We start from the raw sequence: 23,279 nt of genomic DNA on the forward strand, positions 1-23,279 counted from the left end.
ACAAGTGTCTGAACTCTCACCTGAAGAACAACTGAGCTGTGTGTGTTGCTTGTGAAAAATCGCGTATTTCCAGTCTTTGATGCCTGAAGGTGAGCAGATATGCCCATATCACCATAGCCCAGAGCAACTTTCATGTGAGCGTCGTCGTCCTCCACGAGGGATCTATTAGGAAAAAAAGGAAAGAAGTTTTAACTTCGAGAGGGTACCGAAAACATGCATTTCCATCTAATTATAGCTTATAGAAAGTAGGACAGAGAAGTTTTTCAAAGTGACACTGCTTAAAAGGACGGATTGGGTTATGGTAGCCTAATTGTTGGACAAATCGTCACCTAAAAGTTGCAGGTCTGCAAGCCTGGGCCAGTTGGGAAAATAGTGGAGGGGAAGGGAACCAGGCATGCTTTACCCTTCCCAAAGTGACCTTGGGGGGAAACAAAACTCAACTTCTCAGTGGTCTAAAATGTGACTGGTTGTTTCCATATTTGATAATATATGCCACTGCACATTTTCATTTTCTGTGAAAACAGTTTCCTTGATTAAAAAACAACACCACAAGAAGTACACATTGCTCACATGTACATAATTCCCTGGAAGATCTCTATGACATAACAGCTAGAAAAGGGAAGCTCAGAAAATAGCAGAGAAATTAGCTGTAAGACATGTTCCTCCTCAACATTAGTGTTGAGTGCAACCTTTATCAGTCTTATGATGATTTTGAGGGCAAAAAGTACAGTAACCACTTTATATCAGAAGTGATGGTGTGCGAATATAAGTGATGGTGTGCGAACATCTCCTAATAGCTGTGCCATCAAAGTATTTCTGGATGTGGCTTAGGGTTGTATTTGAAGTCCATTGTATACAGGGTGAACATGAACAGAGCTCAGACAGTTCTGTGAAGCCCCAGTGCTGCTCAACACTGTACCAGAGACACTGTTAGCAGGCCGGACGTCCTGTGGTCATTTTGTCAGGTAATCCACAGACCAGGATGTGAAGTAAGGATCCATCCCTATCCCTTTGAGCTTATTTTAAGAATGGGGGTGGGCTGGTGGTGGAGGGTTTGGATGGTGTTGAATGTGCTTGAAAAAGAATATAAACGGTCATGTAACCACCTGGCTCATCCAAATGAGAACGGGCCAGGTGGAGCATAGGGTTTTTAGTACATATTACTGTGGCCTCTGAAGGCGAAGAAGCAGCCATGACAGCGTCTTTAGGATGTGTATTACAGCTCTCCCCGTTTGTAGACTGAAGTTGAAGATCCTTGCTCAGCCTGTAGAGCAGCCACAAACTCGCACCATCCAGGCCTGTTACTTTTCCAGGACGTAGCCTGTTGAGCTCCACCCTCACCTCTTCCACTGTAAAGGACAAGAGATTTGACCCCAGTGTGGTGGCCATTGCAGGTGGTGCTGTAGGAGAAGCTACAGCTGAAGTTGTGAGCCAGAGAACAGGTGACGCCGCGTTCAACCTGTTACAGAACAGGATGAACTCATGGGCCTTGTCTACATCATAACATGCGGCCTGGCTGTTATTCTCTTTCTAGCCTTCAGTCCTAGCCCTCCTTCACACCTCTGTGCTATGCTGCAGCTTCCTCTCTCATTTTCGTTTGTAGTCCTTTGTCGCCTGCTTTAATCTTTTCTTCAGCTCCTGTGGCACACACCTGAGCTTTTCACCATCTCCATCCCTGAAGGCTTCCCTTTTTGGTTGGATATTGTTTGGACTGCAGTGTACAGCCCTTGTTGGTATTACAGTTTCCATACGGGAGCTGATGCAGTCCACGGTGCATTCATCCCTTCTGTCAAGGTCAGTGTCCTTGCCGTTATCACTTTCCTTGAACTTCAACAGTAAATTCCCATTTAAAATTCTCAAAACACTCCTTTACAGACTCACCGGCCATTCATGTTCAGTTTCCGACTGAGCCAGTAGGTAGAAGTCTACCTCTCCCCACAGGGTTTGTGGGAAGGCTGAGGAAAAACCAGCGCAGAATCTGATTTTCTTTCAAGTGGTGGTGGAGCTGAAGCAGTGTAAGCCTCATTGACATTTGCATACAATAGACAAAGTGTCTTGTATTTCCTTTTGGGCAGTGAAGCCCGTTAGGTGAGAGGTGAGAGCGACAGGGTTAAAATGCCCTGGTTTTGCAATGAATGCATCACAAATGATGTCACAAGTGAGAAAACAACAACAGCGTCAGTGTGAGACAGCTGCCTCTGTGCTGTGACATGCCCAGGGTTGCACTGTCTATTGTTCACAGGCAGGACCAATCCTCCACTTTTATTCATTCTCCTTGCTCTGGCATCTCTGTCTGCTTGTACTGCGGCGAATCCGGGTAAATCCACACAACGGTTGGGAGTGTTGTCATTTAATCAGGTCTTTGTAAAACACATGAGACTACACTGATGATACGCTCACTGGTTCTTCACAAATGCTTCCAGTTCATCACATTTGTTAGCCGGGGAGTTGAGATTTCCCATGAGGATTGATAGAAAGGGCTTCTATCTCCATTCCCAGCCTTTGGCTTATCCACAGCTCAGCATCCACAGTACGGCTTCTTCACCTCAGACAGTATGGGAAGTTTAACTGTGTCTATTTTCCCCATCGTCAGATGAATCAAAGATGAAAAGTTGAGCACCAAACCGACAAATATCACACAACACATGATTAAAAAAGCTTTTAGGACTTGCTTTCATTTTGCCAGCGCATCATTCAAATAACAATGAGACTAATTATTAGAATTAATATCGAGATTCTTTGTGCCCTCGAGAGTCTGATCAAATTTGTGCAAAAGTATAAAAATCCTGCTTCAATAGGGCCTTAACCTGTGATGTAATATATGGTGTTATGTCTAGCAACCCCACGGAGAATGAATTGTTGAGAGATGACAAGTGTGACTCAACAGCCCCAAGGGGACATACTCTTGGGATATGGGTAGATTTTGTGCTGACAAAATGGCCATTAGTGTATACTGCTCATTTAAACAAAAAATTATGAACAGCCTATTGATCGAACAGTCAACAAACCAGGCACACATTTATCATCTGCTGGCAAACAGCACAACTGTCTCTAAAGATTTTGTCATAACCAGCAGTGTGGACTGCACCTCTTTGACTGGTGGCAGGCTGTGCCTCTGTTCAAAAGTGAAACTCTATAATAAGAAAAACAGCAGACCTTGGTGTTGACAGTGTAAATCCTACGAGAATGTGAGACAACCCATCAACAGGAACTCTGGAGGTGACGCAGAAGGTAATGAAGTAAGTGTAAGACAAAAAAGAAACGACTTGAGTGATCACACTGGGGTGGTTAACGAAAAAAGAAAATAGCACCTTCACTTGCACTGTTTCTGCTGAGAGTGCTGTGAACGACTGTGATGCATAAAAATCTGCATTTCACACACTGAATGAAAACTGAGCTTAAAATATTACAACTATTCTCCATGCAGTATAGAGAGATGACAGAATAGTCAATGAATATGGCATCAGAGACTTAAAAGGCGTTCATTTTCAGATGAAGATTGGCCTGGTTTTGATAAAATGTTCTTTTACAAAAATGTCTGGCCCAGCATTGCAGTAGATTTGTGTCTTCAAACAGGCCCATGAGCAGGCAGCGCTTGTCAGATGTAGAAGACTAATGGTTTTTGGGTGGACTATTTATATAATGAAGCAATTCCAGGTCCTCTTGATTTTTTTGCAACAGAGTAGTTTTAGAATTTGTAAGTAGAAGTCATCTGTGCTTTGTGGAAACATCATTTAACATTTTATAATGAAACATAGTGATTAAATGCTGTTAAAATGTTTACCAGACTACTTTAATGTAGCTCTTTATGCTTGAAATTAATTTAATGATACGATATTTAGACAGATAGTTTTGTATTCAAAACCCATCAATCCTCTGTGCTTGTGACATGAAAACATAGACGGATAAAAATATACGCATGGTAATAGTAATGAGCTCCAAGGTCCCCACTGCTGAAAAGCTCTTGGAAGAATGTTCTTTATTTAGCACACTCAATATATGCATTACAACTGCACTGCACCTGATATAGATCAATGTGATTGGAGCATGTGCATCCTTTTACTCACAAATGGAAAACAGTTTCAGTAAGCTTTTCAGTTTTCTGAACATTGTTCAGATCTTTTCTCATCAAAAACAGGCCTTGTAACACAAATCGACCTTCCAGTGCAGGTCTAATTGAGCATCTGTCACACGTTTCTATTATTATTTATTATGTGATAAAAATTATATTTGAGTAATCACCAGCAATTACCTTCATGATTACAACAGTAAAAATGTGAGTCAAAAAGTGTCTCTTCTATTTTAAAAAACTATTACAAAAATGTGACATGACAACCTAGGATCAAACCCTGATTTCATATTGTAGTGAGAGAGAGATGGGGACAAATAGAGAAATAAGAAAAAGAGGACGACATGCGGCAAAAGGGCCACTGGCTGGCCTAAAACACAGGCAGCTGCAGCAAAGACTAACCTCAGCATTTTCATACTAATAGATGAGCTACCAGGATACACAATCCTAAATACAGACAGATCACAACCTCCGTCCGGTATCCACAATAGTTTAGCTTTTATGTTTTTAGTACGCTAGTATGTAACAGTCTTTTATTAGCATTTAAATGTGAAACTATCTCTGTTTGATATGTAACATTTGTTACTGACGACTTCCCTCTGACCCCAATATCCTGCTCAGTGTGTCTTATGTTTAGTTACTCCTCTGCTTCCTTTATGGAAATATCACTTTTTGAAGACTCTCACATATTTGGGTGTTCAGTTTGCTTTCAAGGCCCCCAAAATGTGAGAATTGACAAAAAAAATCTGTAATGCGCAGGCTCCCTAAGTTGAAATCCATGTGGTTTTACGAGCTCCTCAGTTGTCTTCCAGTGATGTAACTAGGATTCAAATTTGCATAATACCATCCCTACCTGGTACCAGTAGAAGGGGCGGGGAAAGCAGTGGTTCATTTGCATTTAAAGGGACAGGCACTGAAACCAGCCGTTCTGAACAGGGCTGTTTTGAGAATATGAAAAGAGCTGTGATGTTTGATCCTTGGGGTATTTTGACCAAAGCATGTCACAGATATGTCTTTAAGACACCTCGAAACTATTTTAATTTGTGGAAAGGGGGCATAACATGTCTCCTTTAATAACAATGGTGGCGAGGCTCAGTGTGTTGGGAGCACTCCTCTGCTTCCCTGCAGCTACCAAGCAGCTGGGAAAGCAGACTGCAGCTGGACAGTCCACTGAGCAGTGTTGGGAGCACCATCACTCAGTCAGCCAGTCAGGGATTTTCGTGATTATAGGGCTGGCCCTGCTGTTGCGGTCCCGCCAAAAATGGGCCGAGGAGATATTACCATCATTACATTAGGACACATCTAAGCAGAAATTTGGCCATGAAGGTTCAGAATGAGGTTACACTAATAGCTCAATCAATAATCTGTGTCATGTTAATGATTCGAAGGATTTATGTTATTTCTACCTAAAAGCTTACCTCTATAACACAAAGAGACAAAAAGTACGCACAAACTGGCAACTTAAAAAACACACATCTAATAATACACCCCCTCAGTAAAACAACATGCTTTGGCTAGCAGTTTATTGTTATGCTCCATGGCTGCTGCTGTTCTCCGCTTTTGATTTGGGAAGAAAAGGATCCATTGGGACAAATGAGAGCAGCCACCTTTGTTTCACTTTGAGAAGCAAATGTTCCTGTGATGTTCACAATGTGCACATTAATTTGAAGCTGTTTTGATATTTACAATTATTATCTTTGGTTTAAGTAACCATAACACAGTACAAACAATGTAAATGCTGGGAGTTGTTCTCTATGCTATGGAATAAAGGAAAGAAACCCAAAATAGATCACCCTGGAAATGAATAATAATGAAATTTATTTGCAAAGTTGTGAGTCACAATTATCCAAGGTCACCTGGAGGTGAGGAAAAATTGTTACCTCCCACGCCACAAATATATCAGTGCTGCTATGGCTGTATAATATGGTTAGAAATGTCATTGAGATTAAGAAGCAGTATTTTTATTTTTATTTTTTAGTTATGTAATTTGACATAACTAAATGTTCCATGGCCACTTACCTAAGGAATTGTTGAATAAAAAGGTTTCTCTTTTCTTCTCTCAAAATATTCACTTTAGGGCTCCGATATCTGAGCCAACCTTAAATCCGACAAAGGCTGACTGATCAAATGTTTGGTGTCACCTCATGTCACCTCACATCTTTGCAGTTGAACACACCAATAAGACTCCAGCAGACTAACAGTCGACTGCAGTGTTATAGTCTGAGAAGATCAGGCCAAAGACATTTGGAGCGGATAAACATTAGGAGAAGGTCAGGTTGAATCCAATTGTCATTCCTTTCACATGCCATATAGGAATTTAGGAACAGATTGAAGGACCAATGAGGATACATCAACAAAAAAAGACAAAACAACGACAAAAGCATGGAGATTTCTGCTACCACAAGAGGTGAGGAAAACTATAGGTATGATCTACGCCATACATGCTCAAGGTCTACTGAATACAAACCTTGATGATTATTTTAAAATAACAATGAAAGGATGGGATCAATAATACGGTACATTTTACAAGGAAAGGACAATGGACCACATCTAGTAGGAATTTGCGAACACCACCATCACCACTACACGCTGAGAAACTGGCACAGCTTAAACAGCGGTCACAATCACACTGACACACAGCACAGGCAATGTACTGGTACATTTACCCCGTCAGGTGGTAAGTCGGACAGGCAGCAAGGAGAGAGTGGGTTGTCCAAACCACAAAGGAGTGTTGGTGGCTGCCGGAACGAAACAAAGAAGACAAGAGCTACAGCATCCCACATAAAAAAGTTCTGCTCTTCCCCAAGACACCAGAGACTGAATCTCCAGCGGTATCCATGACCACAGAGTGTTTGATGCTCTAATTACGAATAAAGGTCTGGAGCAGCTCGGCACACTGACCAGTGCAGAAATCATTTATTAAACATCACAGAAAGAATTCACAGATTATTAGCCGGTCAAATGCCTGCTACTGATCGTCATTATTACTTTATTTTAGGTTTTAGACAGTTTCATGTGTATCTATCTTTTGATTCTAATTAGTAGATTGATTAAAGATTAAAATAAATCCTCTCATACATTGGTAAATATGGTTTGTTTTGTTTTTTACAGTTTAATTGGTATGCAGTAATGACTGCAGCATATTGCTCACACACCTAACAAAATATCACACTTATGACAAATTGTGATACTTATCTCCTAGAGGGTAGCTATTTGATGGAGAGAAAAAAACTAAAACTATGGGGAAAATAAATGGTCAGTGTTTTATATGACAAGTATAAAACATTGTCCTCCAGCTGATGGAAGTGATAAATAATAGAAAAAGGTTAACGGCCTAATAAGACGACAATGCCGGCTTATACTCTCATGCTAATGCATTTCTAGATACTGTGACTAGTATCTTGGATCCCCAATCACATTAACAGCTGTACCAATTACAATAGAGAAGAATCATCATAGCTTTGGTACAGAGGAAGGTTTTCATTTCAGGTTTCAACTTCAACAAACAAAAACACATCCTGTGTGGAAATAAAAGAGCTACGGTCTGTAGGAGTGAAGTGATTGCTTGTGTTTACACTATGGACCAATTTACCACGAAGCTTTGCTTCCCAACAATAAGACCTGGAAAAGACATTGTTAACTAATACATGAAAAGAACAAGTAAGAAGCGTGATATGCTATGAATCCCATTTTAATGCCAGCGACACTTTGCCGGAGCAGCAAAGTTACCTTCATTTTCATCAATCTAGGTTTTGAGCAGAGCTAAAAGAGGAAAAAAAGGAGCCTTGGGGAAAATTAAGAAGCAGCAGGACTGAAAAAGAAGTAATGAAGTAACAAGGGGAGCAGTCCATCTACTCCCTTCATGTTAGAGGAAAGCTTAAAAAACATCCTTCCATCAGTGACAGTTCAGGAAGCTAAACTCAACTTCGCTTTTCCCGGGGATGACAGTGGAAGGGTCTTAAAAGATTAATGAGTATAGCTTTGCTGTCTTGTCATGTTTAGCCATGCATTGATGGAAACTTTATTAATCTCATCTATTTCAAGTTCTGAACATCTGAAAGAGCAATGCCACGGCTTTCTGGAGCAAAATAACTACGAACTTGGTGGAATTTACTGGAAAATACTTTCAACCATGATAAAAGAACAGGACCCAGACATATTTTTCAAGTCTATATATAATGAAAAAGCATCACTACCAAAAGAAATGAATTTGCAGTATTGTGAAATGGCTTTTCACTGGTCAGTGTTGGCATCCATGTGGTTTGTTAAAAGCCATTAGAAATGATGGTGCGTGGGGTGATTAAGTCTGTATCATACTTTCTATGAAGATGGTTCCAGACTCTGACAGCTTCTACTCACAAGAGACAAGAAGCACACTCAGTAAAAGAGTCAGACATCCGAAATAAACTGCGTGTAGTAAAATTGATTGCAGCCCATTTTCCTTGGACTAATTTTTCTACAAACTGCATTACACAGCCATTTAAAACTTTATTACAATTTTCTAGTTGCTTATGGTTACAGTGGACTAATTTGACACCGTTGCAGCAGGAATACAGGAAGAGCCTGAGAGCAAAAGACACGAGACAATGAGGCTGCAGTTTAGACACACACACAAAAAACCCAACAACAATGACAAAAACATAGGACTCCTAGAGTCTGGCTGGTGTTTCCAAAACCACTCAGGTATAAAACAGAAAAGGCACAAGAAAAAAGGCACGAGAAAAAGAAGAGGTGATCAGGCACATGGAAACTAAACAACTCTTTGAAAACCTCTGAAGTGATGTGTGCTGTGTCAGAAGGGAAATCCCCATTTGTAGTAGCAAGAAGAGCAATGTCAGACACCTACACTGAAGAATCATCTCAGTCATGAGCGCAGCAATGCAATAAAGCTACATGTTGAACTGCTTCTCCTCCTGGGAGAGAAAAAAATATCTTAGAAAAGCAGTAACACTAAAGTACAGTTTGTTGAGAGATGCAGAAAATAGAAATACCTTCCATCATATAAACCAAGACTGTGTCAGCAGCAGTATTAAACTGAAGCCCTTACTGTAAATCAAGGTAAAGTATCACCTGGATTTCTAGTATTGCTCTGACTACACCATTTCCAAACACCAAAACTAGAATGAGACTATTATAGCCATATGGTTACTGTGAGATTTCTCTCTGGGTGCAGCTCTTGTTTCCCCTTTCCCCACCACACACAGCGAGAAGCATTACAGGAGAGAAAAGGAGGCAGTTGTGCAGTCTTTAAATTCTTCTCGCGTACCTTCTCCTTTCCATCAAACAGACTGTGGTGCCTCTTAAGTCTGACAATGCTTGAAAATGTGAATGTGTTCATCATCTTTATGTATATAGATATTTTCAAATGCATGCAAAACATATAAAACACGAGCCATAATCTATCCAGTTGGGACTATTTCAAACATCTGGGTCCCATACGTCTGACAAATGTTTTGCTCTTCCCATTCTGATGCACTTCTTTGATTAACGCCCTGTCCTAACTAACTGAAAGGACGGTTGTGATGCACTACTCTAGAACTCCAGGGTAAATACTTTAAATGCTGGAGGCCACAAATTGACTTTTTTTTAATATTAAATTGAATATTGTGACACCTGTACCTAAGTTTATCTTTTATCTGATTTTCATGGTACTTCTATTGAAGCTAAAGAAATAATATATGATGAGAGATACGTGATCTGCATGAAGATTCTGGGATTATCTTCTTTGACTGTGAATCTTCTCATATTTTTGATCAAATGTAAGTCAGCACTTTCAAGGAAACTATTAAACATTAGGCCCCACTGATATTTCTAATAGGTGTTTGCAGCTCACTCTGCCCAGGACAGACTGGCCATGATCTCCAGATAATTGCTCCAATCACTGCTCATAATCGTAGCCGTCTGTACGCTATAATGAGTCTGTAATTAAACTTTATAATCAGAGAGCACTTTAAGGTCAAGGCTTTCACATCAGAAAGGGCTGGGGAATTCATGAGTACCTAAAATTAAGTCTCAAAACTACAGTTTCAACCTGCATCACAAGCAAAGCAAAAATAAGCATCAGAGTGTGTTTGCGTGTGGGTGGAGCAATCTGTCCACATGTACCAAACACTAAATTAACCTGAAGCATGCTAGAAGGAGGAACATGATCCAGCTGAGTGTGTGTAATCAAAAAGGACAGCTAGAATAATAACTTTATTTATACAAGTTTACATTTATAACTGTAGAAAAAGCTACAAAATATGCTATTCTGTGTTGTCACTGTGGAATTATTTATCTCGCAGTATGTAGACTAGGCTGGCTAAATGTGCCCAAGGACAGAAACCAGAGTCAGGACAAAAACGCAAGGAGGGATGAGCAAAGGGAAAAGGGAACAGAAGGAGTCACTTTAGATCAGCAACATTGAAATTTATATATTTTTAATTCCCAGGACTGGTTCACCTTCCATTACATGAGGCCAGATGTAAGCAGTCAAGGTAGCGAGGGAGGAACAATAGACGAAATGAGAAGGAAAATCTCACACCCCTTTGAAAAAGCAGAGAAACGAAGTGTAAAAAAAGAAGAAGATAGAGGTCGTGAACTAGTACTGAATGTGTCAAACTGAAACTGCTATTATATTGATGTTATAAATCACACTTATTTGGGGGAATTTACTTATTTTCCATTTTATTATAAGCCACGTTGTGAGCTGTGAACAGGAACATGGAGAATCTGATTATCTATCCGGTGGGGGAGTTCTACGAAGCATTGGGATTTTTATGATTAATCTTTGTCAGACATAATGACATCCACTGACTGGTCAACTTTGAGCTGAAACTCCACCCAATTTCATTAAAGATCAGCCTTGAGCATGGATGTGTGTGTGTGCCTGTGTGTGCCTGCGTGCGTGTGTGTGTGTGTGTGATGAGCACAGGCATGACTGTCTCACCTGACTGAACTCACTTGATGGTCTGCCAGTCAGACTGGCTCAGCCTCCCCTCTGGCCTTTCAGTGAAAATAAATGATCCCTGGGTGGCTACAGCATTTTGTACAAAATGGCCTCAAGTCAGCAAGAACTTAATGTCAATTCCAAAGGGCAGGTAAATTAAAAGCTCTGCCGCAATTCTCTTAAGTTGATTATTCACACCGCAGCAAGGCACAAGTGACTGGGTTTTACATGGGACTTGTGCATTGCATGTATGTGTGTGTTCACATGAAGCTGAACACTTATGAATATCAAAAACCCATGACACAATACTGGGCTCATTTAAAAACATTGGCAGATGTTGCTCTCAGGAAGGTGGCATTCAACATTCGCTTTCAGTTTTCAAGCCATCAACCGAGCAAGCTAATCGAATGTTTTCTGTAAATTATCATATGTTGTTTTCACATCGATGTGATCAGTGACTACCTAGCCAGGCATTTATTGATCATTCACTGGCAAAGTCTTCTTTTCAGGGTGTGCTCTTTCAGCTGAACTAGTTCACTGCCTTCCATTTAAAAAAATCTACAGTATATTGGCTAAGGGCAGCATTGTAGTTTTAACATCTCAACTTACACATCATCCCTGAGTCCAATTAACACATAAATCACACTGTGATGTATCTGGTGAAACCTTTGAATGTAAATCCACTGTTTTATGAATTTTTAACCATAAAGACTGTCTTTTTTGTCAGCAGAAGTTGAGTCAAAGTCAAAGTCAAATTAAAATCCACCAATGAAAACCGAGCTCTCAGTTTTAGGTCAGCTGTCAAATCAACTCTGTTCTGGTTATTTTAGAACATATTAATTGTTTAAATGAATCCTACGAAAGTATCCAAGTTGGGTAACACTTTATAATAATAAGTACACACTGTTAAGCTTTAAATACTGAATTCATCATTTATAACACATGTACTCATTAGTATGTAGTTTATAAACACAGTTAAAAATGTTTTAGCACTAACTGTATTTATAAACTACATAATATCCATGTGTTATAAATGAAGAATTCAGTATTTATTCTTGCTTCCTCCCGGCCAGCAAGTGTCGCGCTCAAACTAGCCCGCTCTCGCTCCAACCTTCAATTGTACCGGAGCGGCTAGTAGCTGAAGCTAACGCTAACCGTATTTAGCGAGCAGCAGCTCCGGTGTTGACAGCGGACTGGAAACACATCTGAATCATTTCACACTAACTCACCTGCAGACAAACCCAATAAACCCGCAACATCACGCCTGCACCAGAAATGTTACAGTACCGGCTGATCATTAGTTAGCATTAGCATTAGCACGATGCCATTTCTCCACAGAACTACCACGATCTGGCACATCCTGAGCTCCGCCTCACGTGACATCAACGTACTATTGCTGTTAGCACAGAGATCATTTCATGCCGACGTTGCCATCGTAACCAGATGTAAATATTTATATATTTTGGACCCGTCAAAATGTATAAAACAATTATTTATATACTGTAAGAAAATAAAATAAAAATTCAATAACTAATACTTTTCTTTTTTAATACATCCACTTTTCTGTGGATGTATCATTTTTGAAAAATGTATTAATCGTTTGGACGAAAAAGTTGTAGGTATAACCTTTAATTGTGTGTACTTATTATAAAGTGTTACCCCGAGTTGTTAATGAAGTGGGCTTTGTAGAAACGTAGGCATGCTATTTACCTCAGAGACTCTAAAACCCATCTCAAAGCAGCCGCTCAGAGGACTCAGCAGCAGCAGGATTTGACAGCCACATGAGACATGTGAAGCATCAATATTCACAGAAGTCTGTCAAACAGACTGTCGAAGCTTTTATTTTACCTGCAATCTGTATGGTATTTAAACTTGTGGTCACACTGGTATTAAGTTAATCTCAACACTTCAACAAAATGTATACATCAGTAAGACAAATAAGAGATAAAGATAAAGATAAAAAAGATGGTCAATGTGATTTGCATTTTAGAGATTGTTTCTGAAAGATTGATTTCCATGCATTAGGTTGTTGACAAAGAGTGACAGGATACAAGGGGAGAGAGAAAAGGTTTAATGACATGTGCTAAATACCCCCGACTGGAATCGAACAGGCGTTGCCGCAGTTAAGGGTGCTGGCTCACCATGATGCCTCCAAGAGGTGATTACTAAAGACAGCAGTCACACATATTAAGTGCTTAGCACTGAATCACTGTACAATAAGGGATGACATTCATTTCAAGGACTTTTTTGTGGGAAAGGAAGATAAACCCGATGACTTCTCACTGAGCTGAAGATTATTCCACGGGTCATACTGGCAGGGAACCTTTACCATTCCTCGCTAGCATGAAATCTGCACCACAGGCAGTTCACTAGTCTATATATAGATTAGAGTGGTTTCAAAACAACCAAGCACAATGTGCAAACAGTGCTTAATTCTTCACACAATATGTACGTCAGATATAGCAAAAACTCCCTCTCTCTCTCTCTCTCTCTCTTTCCTGTGTCCTCCATCAGTCGGCTGCTTTGGTTACATCGACAAAGATTACCTTACCAACACACAAGTTAAAAATGTCTCCAAAGCCAAACAGACAGAGGCACCACTCAAAGGGCCTATAAAGAGTGACTTCTCCCTGGCCACAGAGTAACCTATAATTGGGGGCCCAATATCAGCCTGCCTAAAGACGCAGCTTACAATATACACGTTTTAAAATAGAAGGTGGTCTGGTGGGGCCTGGCCGCACTGGGCAGAGTAAAGCTTTAAGGTTCAAATTTAGATGCCTCTCTGTGAAGACACACAAAATTAAAAGAAGTCATTGACATGATATGATTTTATTTAAAAGGTAGTTTTAAAATAAACTGCCACATGCCAAAATGATAGTAGTGACCAAAAAGACACCAACTAGCCAAATCTACACTGCATTTCACAGATCTATTACTATGTATATAGAAATCCAAAATCATATAACAATAGAACACTGCAATTCTAAAGAACTGTGTATTAAAATAAGCGATAATACATGTTTCCACCTTGTTTCAAAGGTGCTTTATCATACATCAAGAACCCAAGCAATCACCATCAATGACATGCACAGTCAATATATCTGCTGAATGGTATATTTCAAGGGCAAGATGGAGATTTACATAGAAATTTGAGTTCAACCTCCCCCATTAATTATCAAACATGACAGATAATTTTGACTTACATTAATAACTCATATTGCTGAGAGCATGCCACCGTGTTAGCAACAACACTAAAATAACCGCTTTTGTAATAATGGTTCTGGGCAGCTTCCAGGTGTGGATATGAATAATCTGTGAGGCAGTGTGTTCCAATTACATGACCCTGGTTAAATAAAGATTAAATCCTTAATGAGTGAGTCAGTAGCATAAATAATGTAAACAGTGAAGCATTGTGTGGCTCTGTAAAGAGCCTACAAAGTGATACAATTTAGTCCACACTTGTGTAGGGGTTTAGGACTACAAAAAAGTGAACACGTACCATATTTTTTATTATTTACAATAAACCTCGATGGAAATATCAGCTGTTTCACTGAGGGCATTGAAAACGTACCAAAACAGAGCACGGATCTCTCCTGCTGTGATGCAGTAAAATAAATATTTCTGTAAAACTAGTAAAATTAAGCTCTTAAGCTCATAAGTAAAGCTGCATAGCTGTAGACTGTAGAAATCCAATTTTGTAAAAATCCATCCAAGTAAGCCACATTAGCCTATGAAATTACCTTTAGGTTTTTGGTTGTCATGATTTTTGCTTTTTTTTTTGTGGCCAAATCCGTGTTACTGATCAAAAGTCAAACAAGACACTTGCCCTTTTCAACAGAGCTGAGAGAAAAAGGGGTAAAGAGAGGGGATGGAGAGAGAGGGGATGGAGAGAAGCTGTGTGAAGCACTTCCATTCTACCAACCCCCCTCCTCCCCTCCTGAACAGTGGCAGATGACAATAGCTTCTAAACCAGGGCACGCCAGACATCCTGACAAAGGCAGGCTCCTCCCAAGCTGCTGAGTCCCCGTTCCCAAATAAACATAGCCACAGGGAGAGGGCAAGAGTCAGGGATGTGGTGCTTGCCATGTCCAGACTAGCGGCAAAATGAGTCCCTACTGCCCATGAGAAAAGCAGTCCGCCAGCGAACCATAAAATACACGCTGGACAAGGCAAATCTCTTGACACACTACTAGGCTCCATCGCATTCTGCTTAATTAGGGCTGCAACAAAAAATAATGTCACAATAATTTCTGTACAAAATATCCACGAAAAGCTAGAAAATCCATCTCAATATACGTTGCCACAATAGTATAATGCAAATGCCATTTAGCTCTTACTCACATGTATGCAGGCGAAAGGGGTGAGGACCTGGATGTCTTAAGAACTGGCACTGGGAATTTCCAGCTGACAGGAGAACCGCTTTTCCATTTTAACGGCATGTTGTTGTCACCAGAATGGTGCTACAGCAATACCAACAGCAAAGACCATTTCCATGAAAAGGTTTCCAATGCAGACTTCCATCCCACTCTGCCCACACCATTTAAGGGGGAGGGAGAGCAGCAGCAGCAGCAGCTATAGAAATACACTGGTAGAGGCAGTGCAGGCTACAGTCAGGGTTGTGACTTTAGCGGCAGCACTGAGAAGCCAATAGATTGCATCCACCACGACTACTTGCCCTGCTGCATTCACGGTTGTCTCGTGGTAGGAGGGGGAACAAGCCCTGCCTTCCCATCACCCTTTCAGGGTCTGCGAATTGCCCAGTAGCTAAGCAACAGTGCCACCTTGTTAAAGGAGTTGTGATTACAGCTCTGGGTTTGCTATGGGAAGAGGTCAAAGTGAGATGGGTGGGAGAAGTAGCAGAAGGAACTCCAAACCAAAGAAATTTACTATCCTCTGTGTTTTATGTGCAAGTAAAAAAGATAAAGTAGAATCTACTTAATAAAACTGAATGTCTCCAACTATCCCCAGTTATTCATATTCTGTGAAATCCAGGCATCGAGTTTATCTTTTATTTTTCAGAAAACAATTTATGTTGGATGTAATAACGAAATTTTACAGATTTAAATTATTATTTTTATCTTATATACCAAATGTCATGTCACCATGGCGGTAAGGTTTTAAGACTTGGAGATTTGGGAGGTTTAAATTAACTGACAGTTCAGAAAACCTGCACACAATGTTCTCCTTTAACCTACTGGCTTTTCGACCTATCATTTTTGGACATGGTGTTCTGGCTAAACGAAAAAGGGGCATAAATGAACATTATTTTAAAGCTTTCATGGGTGGAGACAGACAGTCAGTCCAAATCCAGTCAAAGTAGGACCAACTAAGAAAACACCTTACATAATGTCAATAACAAACTGAAAATGGCACAATTAGTTTAAAACTCCCCCCTTCCTGGGGCTCCAGGTCTCGCTTTGTCCCAACTTCAGCAGCCATGGGTTTGAATCTAATCCAGCCTGCGCCCCTTTGTTGCATGTCATCTCCTCTTTCTCACTGACTTTCCCGTCTCTCCCCACACTTTTATCCTAATAAATTAAAAATGCCCAAAAAACCCTTGTTTGCTTTCCAAAATGTCAGTCGTTCCACCACAAAGTCATTCACCAGGTAAACTCAAAACTTTATTATGTCAAGGTTACTGCTGCCATCAAAGCAAAGACTGCTGAATGCAGCATTCAAACTACAATGAACATCATAAGGCACCTTACCTCAGCAAAGTCTTTCATACTTCATCATTTTGAGAACAAGCATAAAGTTGAAAAATGTCTATGTTGGCAAGTCTTTCATGCTTAAAAAAAGTGAAAATGTATAAAGATGTATTGTTTATTTATTGCCTTTATTTGGTAGTGACATTCAACAGATTTTGTGTTTTATGGTTGATACCTTAAAAGGAGCCATTTGTAAGTGTTGCTGTTGCTCTGTGTTGCCATCATTAGCATTAGTTTATTTACCAGATTGGTGAGGGCTTCAATCATTGTACCGATAAAACAGGAGGTAAGAATAAGTCCTCTCACCAGTGCTTCTTCAGGGCAGACTGGACGCTGTGACTCAGTATTGGAAAGTGACAAGACAGCCCAACCAGGTTGTTAACTTAGCAACATAACTTCAGTAGAATAAATGAAACGATAGCAGTGGAAAGCAATTCTTTTTTTGTTTCTTTCTATTTATAAGTAATAAGCTCTTAACACCAACTATGGCTACTAGCAAAACTTACAAATGGCTCCTTTGAGGTTGGGATTATGGTGGGAAAAAAATGTTTGTATTTGTGCCCTTGACATGTCGAGGGCATCCAGAAAAAAACAAACTGGTGTATGCAGGTACAGGAGTGTTCATGTGGGAACACAGGTTGCTTCCAGTAACAGATTCTGTTGGCTGCAGTACTACTGATCACTTCACCAGTGTTGTTAAGGCTAAATAACTACCTTATGTTGTTGTCTTTTACTTTCAAAGTCATTGTGCTGGCAGCTGTTTACAAATTTCCTCAGAAGATGAGATTCCTTTACATCTTGATCTTGATCTTTTCCTTCCCTTCTACCACCTGCACCTCCAGCCTCCTCAGCTTATACTCTAAGCTGCAGCATGGCCTTTCTTGACATTGTAGCATTTCCACCCCCTCCCATCTGAATTGAAAAGTTCACAAAGTCACAGTTCAGTTCATAAGTAGAGAAGAATCTTTTGTTTGTGCCCCTTTCACTGGTATTTGAAAGTGCATGTCTAATTTCAGGATGAGTCTATGCAACCAACACAGCCCACGGTGCAAAATATAACAGTCAAAAACTAGGAAAAGTCAATAAATATGCTCTTTGAACTTCAATCTACTCATTGGATCTTCAAGTATAGTGGACATTGACTGGCTGACTTGAACAACACAGCTGAAAACATAATATCCATGTCTTGTATCACTCTTCATGTAAACTTCAACCACAACTATATAATCACAGTTAAAACAAAACCACTGGATAAAAAAAATCATGATAACCACAAGCAATACTAAACAATACAACCAGTGCAACTAATAAGTCATTTCTTTGTCACTTCTGAAAGGTCCTACAGGCATGTTTCAAATCACTGATTGGTTGAGACATCAATTCAATTCAACACTAGAGTTTGACTGGTGAAATCATCCAAGCAGCTAAAGATCTATTGGTGGATACAGAACAAAAACAAGCCGTACAGACTGCGATTTACAAACAATGTCACAATTACATAATTTGTCTGTCAAGCTGATGGTTCAAATGTAAAATGCCCCATCTATTTATGGCACCAGGAATATGTGTGAATCAAACAAGCATTGAAGCTAGAGTGACTGATACTGAGAGCAAACAAGGGTTTATCTAACGTCAGATCTTGAGACTGAAAGTAGCGTTATCCTTTTCTAAACTAAAAAAAAGTAAAATAAATGTAACAAGTACAAGTACAATATCCAAATCACAGGAGCTGCAGTTTTTTGATTACGGTAAAATACATGACCATACTGTTGTGCATTCTTAGTGTTGTGTTGCTACACAGACACCCAGGCCAACACACCATTTTCTCAAGACCGCTTGGTACAAGACGCAACAACATTTTATATTTTCATATGAAGATGAAATGGAAAAACCACCCTTCACACTGAAATTGCAATCGCAATATCTACCCATATAATCTCAACATACCGGTATATATTGTGCAGCCCTTTGCAAAATTAACAGGCTGCTTGACAGCACACTGCAACCAAACTAGCCAACCAATATGTCAACATGGATAAGTCAACTGAATGCCAATACTCACTTCCACATCTATAAATACATTATTTTGCCAATAATAATTTTCCAAAACATTCTGCAGCCATACAACACCCAATATTACAATATTAGAGCAGGCTAAATCCTGGGTAATATCAAACACACAAACAAACAGTAGCAGGCAGAGTATAACACAAAATTGTCTCCGGAAACAACTCTTTTCACATGTAATTTACAGCACTGACATAATGTGAGACAGACTCTTCCATCCTCTTTCTGGTTTTTGTCCTCATTTGTCACTGATGGCAAAGGAAACAGAGCAGCGTTGCCAAATTTAGAACCAACATATTCCATCTCATCTGGTACAGCAGACTAACGGCCACATAAACACACCAAAACAACAGAAATTACTCTAATTATCAAGAAACAACTTTTTAATGCCTTTTAGTTCAACTTAAAAATGCATTGTTTTTACCTAAACACTGTTTAATGAGTCTGTGATCAGACAAAGACAAGCAAACCAAGATGACTAAACGTATTTCAGCCAATGTGTGACATGTTGAATGCAGGTAGTAATCTTCATATGTTTATACTATTCACTTGACAGCAAAGTACATGATCCATCACAGATTCTGTTATGCAAAGGGTTTGTTGCTCATTCCTGGCAGAGGATAAGGTGGGTCAGCTCAGAAAAATATTTGCTCGTATGCCAGCATCAACACTGGTTGGGCCCAGTTAAAAATCACCCATTTCATTCTCTGTCTATAACCAGGGCTGTGTGAGTGACTGCTGGCAAAAAACACAAATTAAACGTGTGTGGAAGACCACAACAGGTACATTCATGAAGCTGAAACACTGCAATATCCTTTATGTCATAAGGTGAAACTGCGGTGAACTCTCAGCAGTGGTCATTGAGCGCCTCAGCCCTTCTGCTTTTCTTTCCTACAATCTAATCAGATTACCTGATTAACTCCTCTTAACTAACTCCAGGTGGAAGCTATGGAGGACTGATAATTGCTGCAATATATGCAGTAACAGACTGGTCAATCATGAATTAACCTTCAATTATTAATGTTGAGAGCAATAAAAAAAAAAAACTTTTACACAGCTCTTTTCACAATGATTATTGTTAATTAACAGCTCCAGAATGTGAGACAAGAGTGAAACATCAAAGTGAATTAATATACATAATCACAGTGGCAAAGGAAATAAAGATATATGTGATATTGGACATTACCTGTCATGTAGTCCGATGGGCATTGTCTCCCCTCTGTGTATAGGGTGCTCCATACCCTCACCAAAACCACACCTCAAAAATACAAACATGTCACTTTTAATATCTGCACTGAATCTTCCTTTCTTCCAAAACCACATTCAGTTTCAGCCAAGAAAACAAGATAAAAGCTGTTCAATTTAGAGTAAAAGTTGTTTGCACAGAGCTCACTTTGAAATGTCTATCAAGTCTTGAAGAGGTTAGATAAAATCTGCTGTAATTGCTTTCAAATTAATAATACATTTCAAGGACTTTACATCCTGCTTATGACATTTGCCGCCTGCGGCTGTGTTACTAATGAAACTAAGTAATGTGAATACAATTGCTTTCATGTTCATTTGAGATGCACAGAAGTCGATGGCAATATGTATGGGTGTTTCTTGACCCCTCATCCCCTGCTGAAATGTGACAGTTGCATCATATTTCTGTAACTTGTTGCTTTACAAAGAACTAGGCTAATGGAAACTAAAAATATCTGTCATGTGCGTTAGTTGAAAGAGCAACCTTCCTCTATTATTCTGAAAATCCAGCTAATAATATTCACGGAACAACTGGCGCAGTATTTTTATCGATTAAAAAAAACAAACAAGAACAAAACAAAACAAGAATGGTTAACAGGTCCACACGTCAATATGGAGCCAGTAAAAAAAAAAAAGTTTCCTTAAAAGTAACTCGCTGGTTCCGATGTTGTAACTCGTTAAACATGACACGATTGTAATGACATAAGACTGATGGAGTTGTCAGTCATCCTCTGTGTAGCTTCGTGCTGTAGTTCTCAGGCAACGAGGTTAGTCCCTTTAAAGCCAAGTGGGACACAAACTAAGTCCATGGCGAGGTAGCTGACAGGCTAGCAGAGGCTATACACTACTATCGGGGTTTTTTAAAAAGGTGAGCGTTTCATAGATGAGACTAAGCAGTGATGATTAAACAAACAAAACAAAAGACAACCCTGTCACACTGGAGCTTTACTGGATATCTGGCCATGTTGCCTCAATACTATCGCTACACCTCCAGTGGAAACAGGGCTAAAGCTAACTAGCTAAGCTAACCCCTTTAACGTTAACGTTGCTAGCCTGGAATAAACGTTGGTAAAGGACAGTTTACCGTGTCAGTTACAGTTACAGTTACATTACAGTTAGCCATCACCAGCTAGCTGTGCTACCTTCGCTCACAGCAGCGTGAACGACCGGGGTCTTAACATGAGTTAGTTGGGTTAGTTATTAGTTAGTCTGCTTGGTTGTGTCGGTCTGCCACCACCAACAAATGGCTGTAAGTATCTGTCAACCTGCTGTTTGTTGACCTCATTACAACATAATGATATTCCAGTCCCTGTCTGTGTCTTAAATAGTCTCTTTAAACTTTTTAAAAAACAGATTTCATACCTTCAACGCCGAGGCAACGTTAACTAGCCGTCCTTGTTTTCCTTCCAAGCCCCTCAAATCCACTTATACCAGCAGCAGAGCCTCCTTCCTTGTTTTATCCAATGGGGCTGTCGCTTACTAGGAGAGCTGGAGCATCCAAACTTTCCATTGGCGGAAGAGTATGGCAATCTTTTCTCATTGGCTCAAAACTTCCGTTACTAAATAAAGTGGGGTCTAAAGAAGAGTCCCCTTTGAGGTCTGTAGGAGATGTCTACAGGCTACTGTTTTGCCCTAACCATTATTTATGGAAATTTGTAGTGTAAATCCCCACAGCTTTTCACGAAATCTATATGGTTCCTCTTACATAGAACATCACTTGTTTTTTAAAGGTTATTGTAATGCTGTGTGGGTGCAAAAAGAAAAGTAGTGCAATATGTGTGATAATGGTCTAAAATTTAAAAAAAATTAAAAATAAAACAGCAGAAGTGAGTGTAACAGGATAATAGGGTGACTGAGGTGGAAATTTTGGTAATGTGATGCTATGCTTGTTCAAGCAAGGAGCAAGCACAGTTGTATCTGTTTTTACATCTGCTTATTTACATGGAGGACATCTGCTCGTATAACTCTCCATCTTAAACACACATGTATCTCCACACCTCATAGCTTACACAAGAAACCGAAACAATTTCTACACTGGCAAATCTTGCCCTGAGTATACGGTTCAGCGTAAGGCTCTGGCATTGGTGTTTTGTATGTAAATACTTGATATTTTGAATATCTGTCTTTTCTCTGTGTGTGTGTGTTTTTTTTTTATTGCTCTATGGACCGCCTCTCCGAAATAAAGTGTTGAATTGAATTGAATAATCTAATATTAATTCATTAATAATATAAAACATCAGGCTTGGTAATGTTAACGAAACTTCCATCTGTAATTATAATATAACCAAGGGGAAATAATGTATGCATTCATTACAATGCACTGTGTTTCTTTCAACACGCACGCACGCCTACCACCTCCACCTTTTTGTCCTCTCAAATCAACAGTTAAATTGCAAGCTCATTGTTAATCAACTTATGCATTGATCTGGAACAAGGAGTGCTTTGATTGAATAACAGACTTTTAAACTCAGTGCTTATGTTGCTGAAGAGCTCTACAGTTGTTCAATAGTAACAGTAACACCCTTACATAAAAGCAGTGGAACAGCTGACCTTAATAGCCTAAATCTAAACTATCCTGTCTGGCAAAAATACTGGAATCACTGGTAAATAATAAACTTAACACTCTCTCTTTTACTCTCAGTGCACTCTGTCCTAAGTAGTGGCTTTTCAATTTATCTTTGAATGCTGTATTCACTGTATGTTTCAAATGTTTTGTCATATATTATAAAAGAGGTTACTTCCTCAATATCTGAGTTAAAATAAAGGATATAATGATAACACTAATAGTGCCTGCTTAATGTGAATGAGTATAACCTGCAGCTTCTAATTTAAGTACATGTTTTACTTATTCTCACTTTTTGTGCTACGCTTGCAATTAATGAAGCATTCAACTGATAATAGTCCTGTATTTACATTTTGTAATAATAACTAAGGTTTATGATTTGAAGGGCATTGACAAGAGGGCAGCCCTCAAGGCTAATGTCAAATAACATAGCTTCAGAAAAGAAATCTAATTCAGAGTGGATAATTTGAAAAAGTCAAAATTAAATGACTTCTTCCCTGCTCCATGCCACATCTCTTCACTCAGTTTGGTGCCAATCTTTTGCGTGATTTCACAACAAACAAACCAAGCCTTACCACCTTGGCAGAAGTAATTAAAGATTCCCACACACCTTCCAGGATCAGTTATGTGTGTGTCATTTTCGTTTTTGAACTTGTTTTGATTATCACAGTGAGTGGCCCTCTCCAGTTACACAGGTAAACG

General features: G+C 39.5%; 1 protein-coding gene across 2 annotated transcripts in view; it reads right to left on the bottom strand.

The window, feature by feature from the left end:
- The window catches only part of klhl13 (kelch-like family member 13), a 38,976-nt gene extending 17,539 nt beyond the window's left edge, over positions 1 to 21,437 (bottom strand). The window contains exons 1-3 of one of the 2 annotated variants that reach the window (XM_085797899.1): positions 21,377 to 21,437; positions 19,959 to 20,030; positions 21 to 162 (exon numbers count right to left, since the gene is read on the bottom strand). In XM_085797899.1, the coding sequence (XP_085654025.1) occupies positions 21 to 162; positions 19,959 to 20,011 (195 nt within the window). In that variant the 5' untranslated portion in view covers positions 20,012 to 20,030; positions 21,377 to 21,437. Of the gene's footprint in view, positions 1 to 20; positions 163 to 15,338; positions 15,760 to 19,958; positions 20,031 to 21,376 lie in introns of those variants that run through there. The other variant, XM_085797898.1, reaches the window with a different exon arrangement.
- Positions 21,438 to 23,279: the final 1,842 nt, after the last annotated feature.

The sequence above is a fragment of the Trachurus japonicus genome, chromosome 14 (genome assembly GCF_045865225.1).
Source record: "Trachurus japonicus isolate A0001 chromosome 14, Traja_1.0".
NCBI lineage: Eukaryota > Metazoa > Chordata > Actinopteri > Carangiformes > Carangidae > Trachurus > Trachurus japonicus.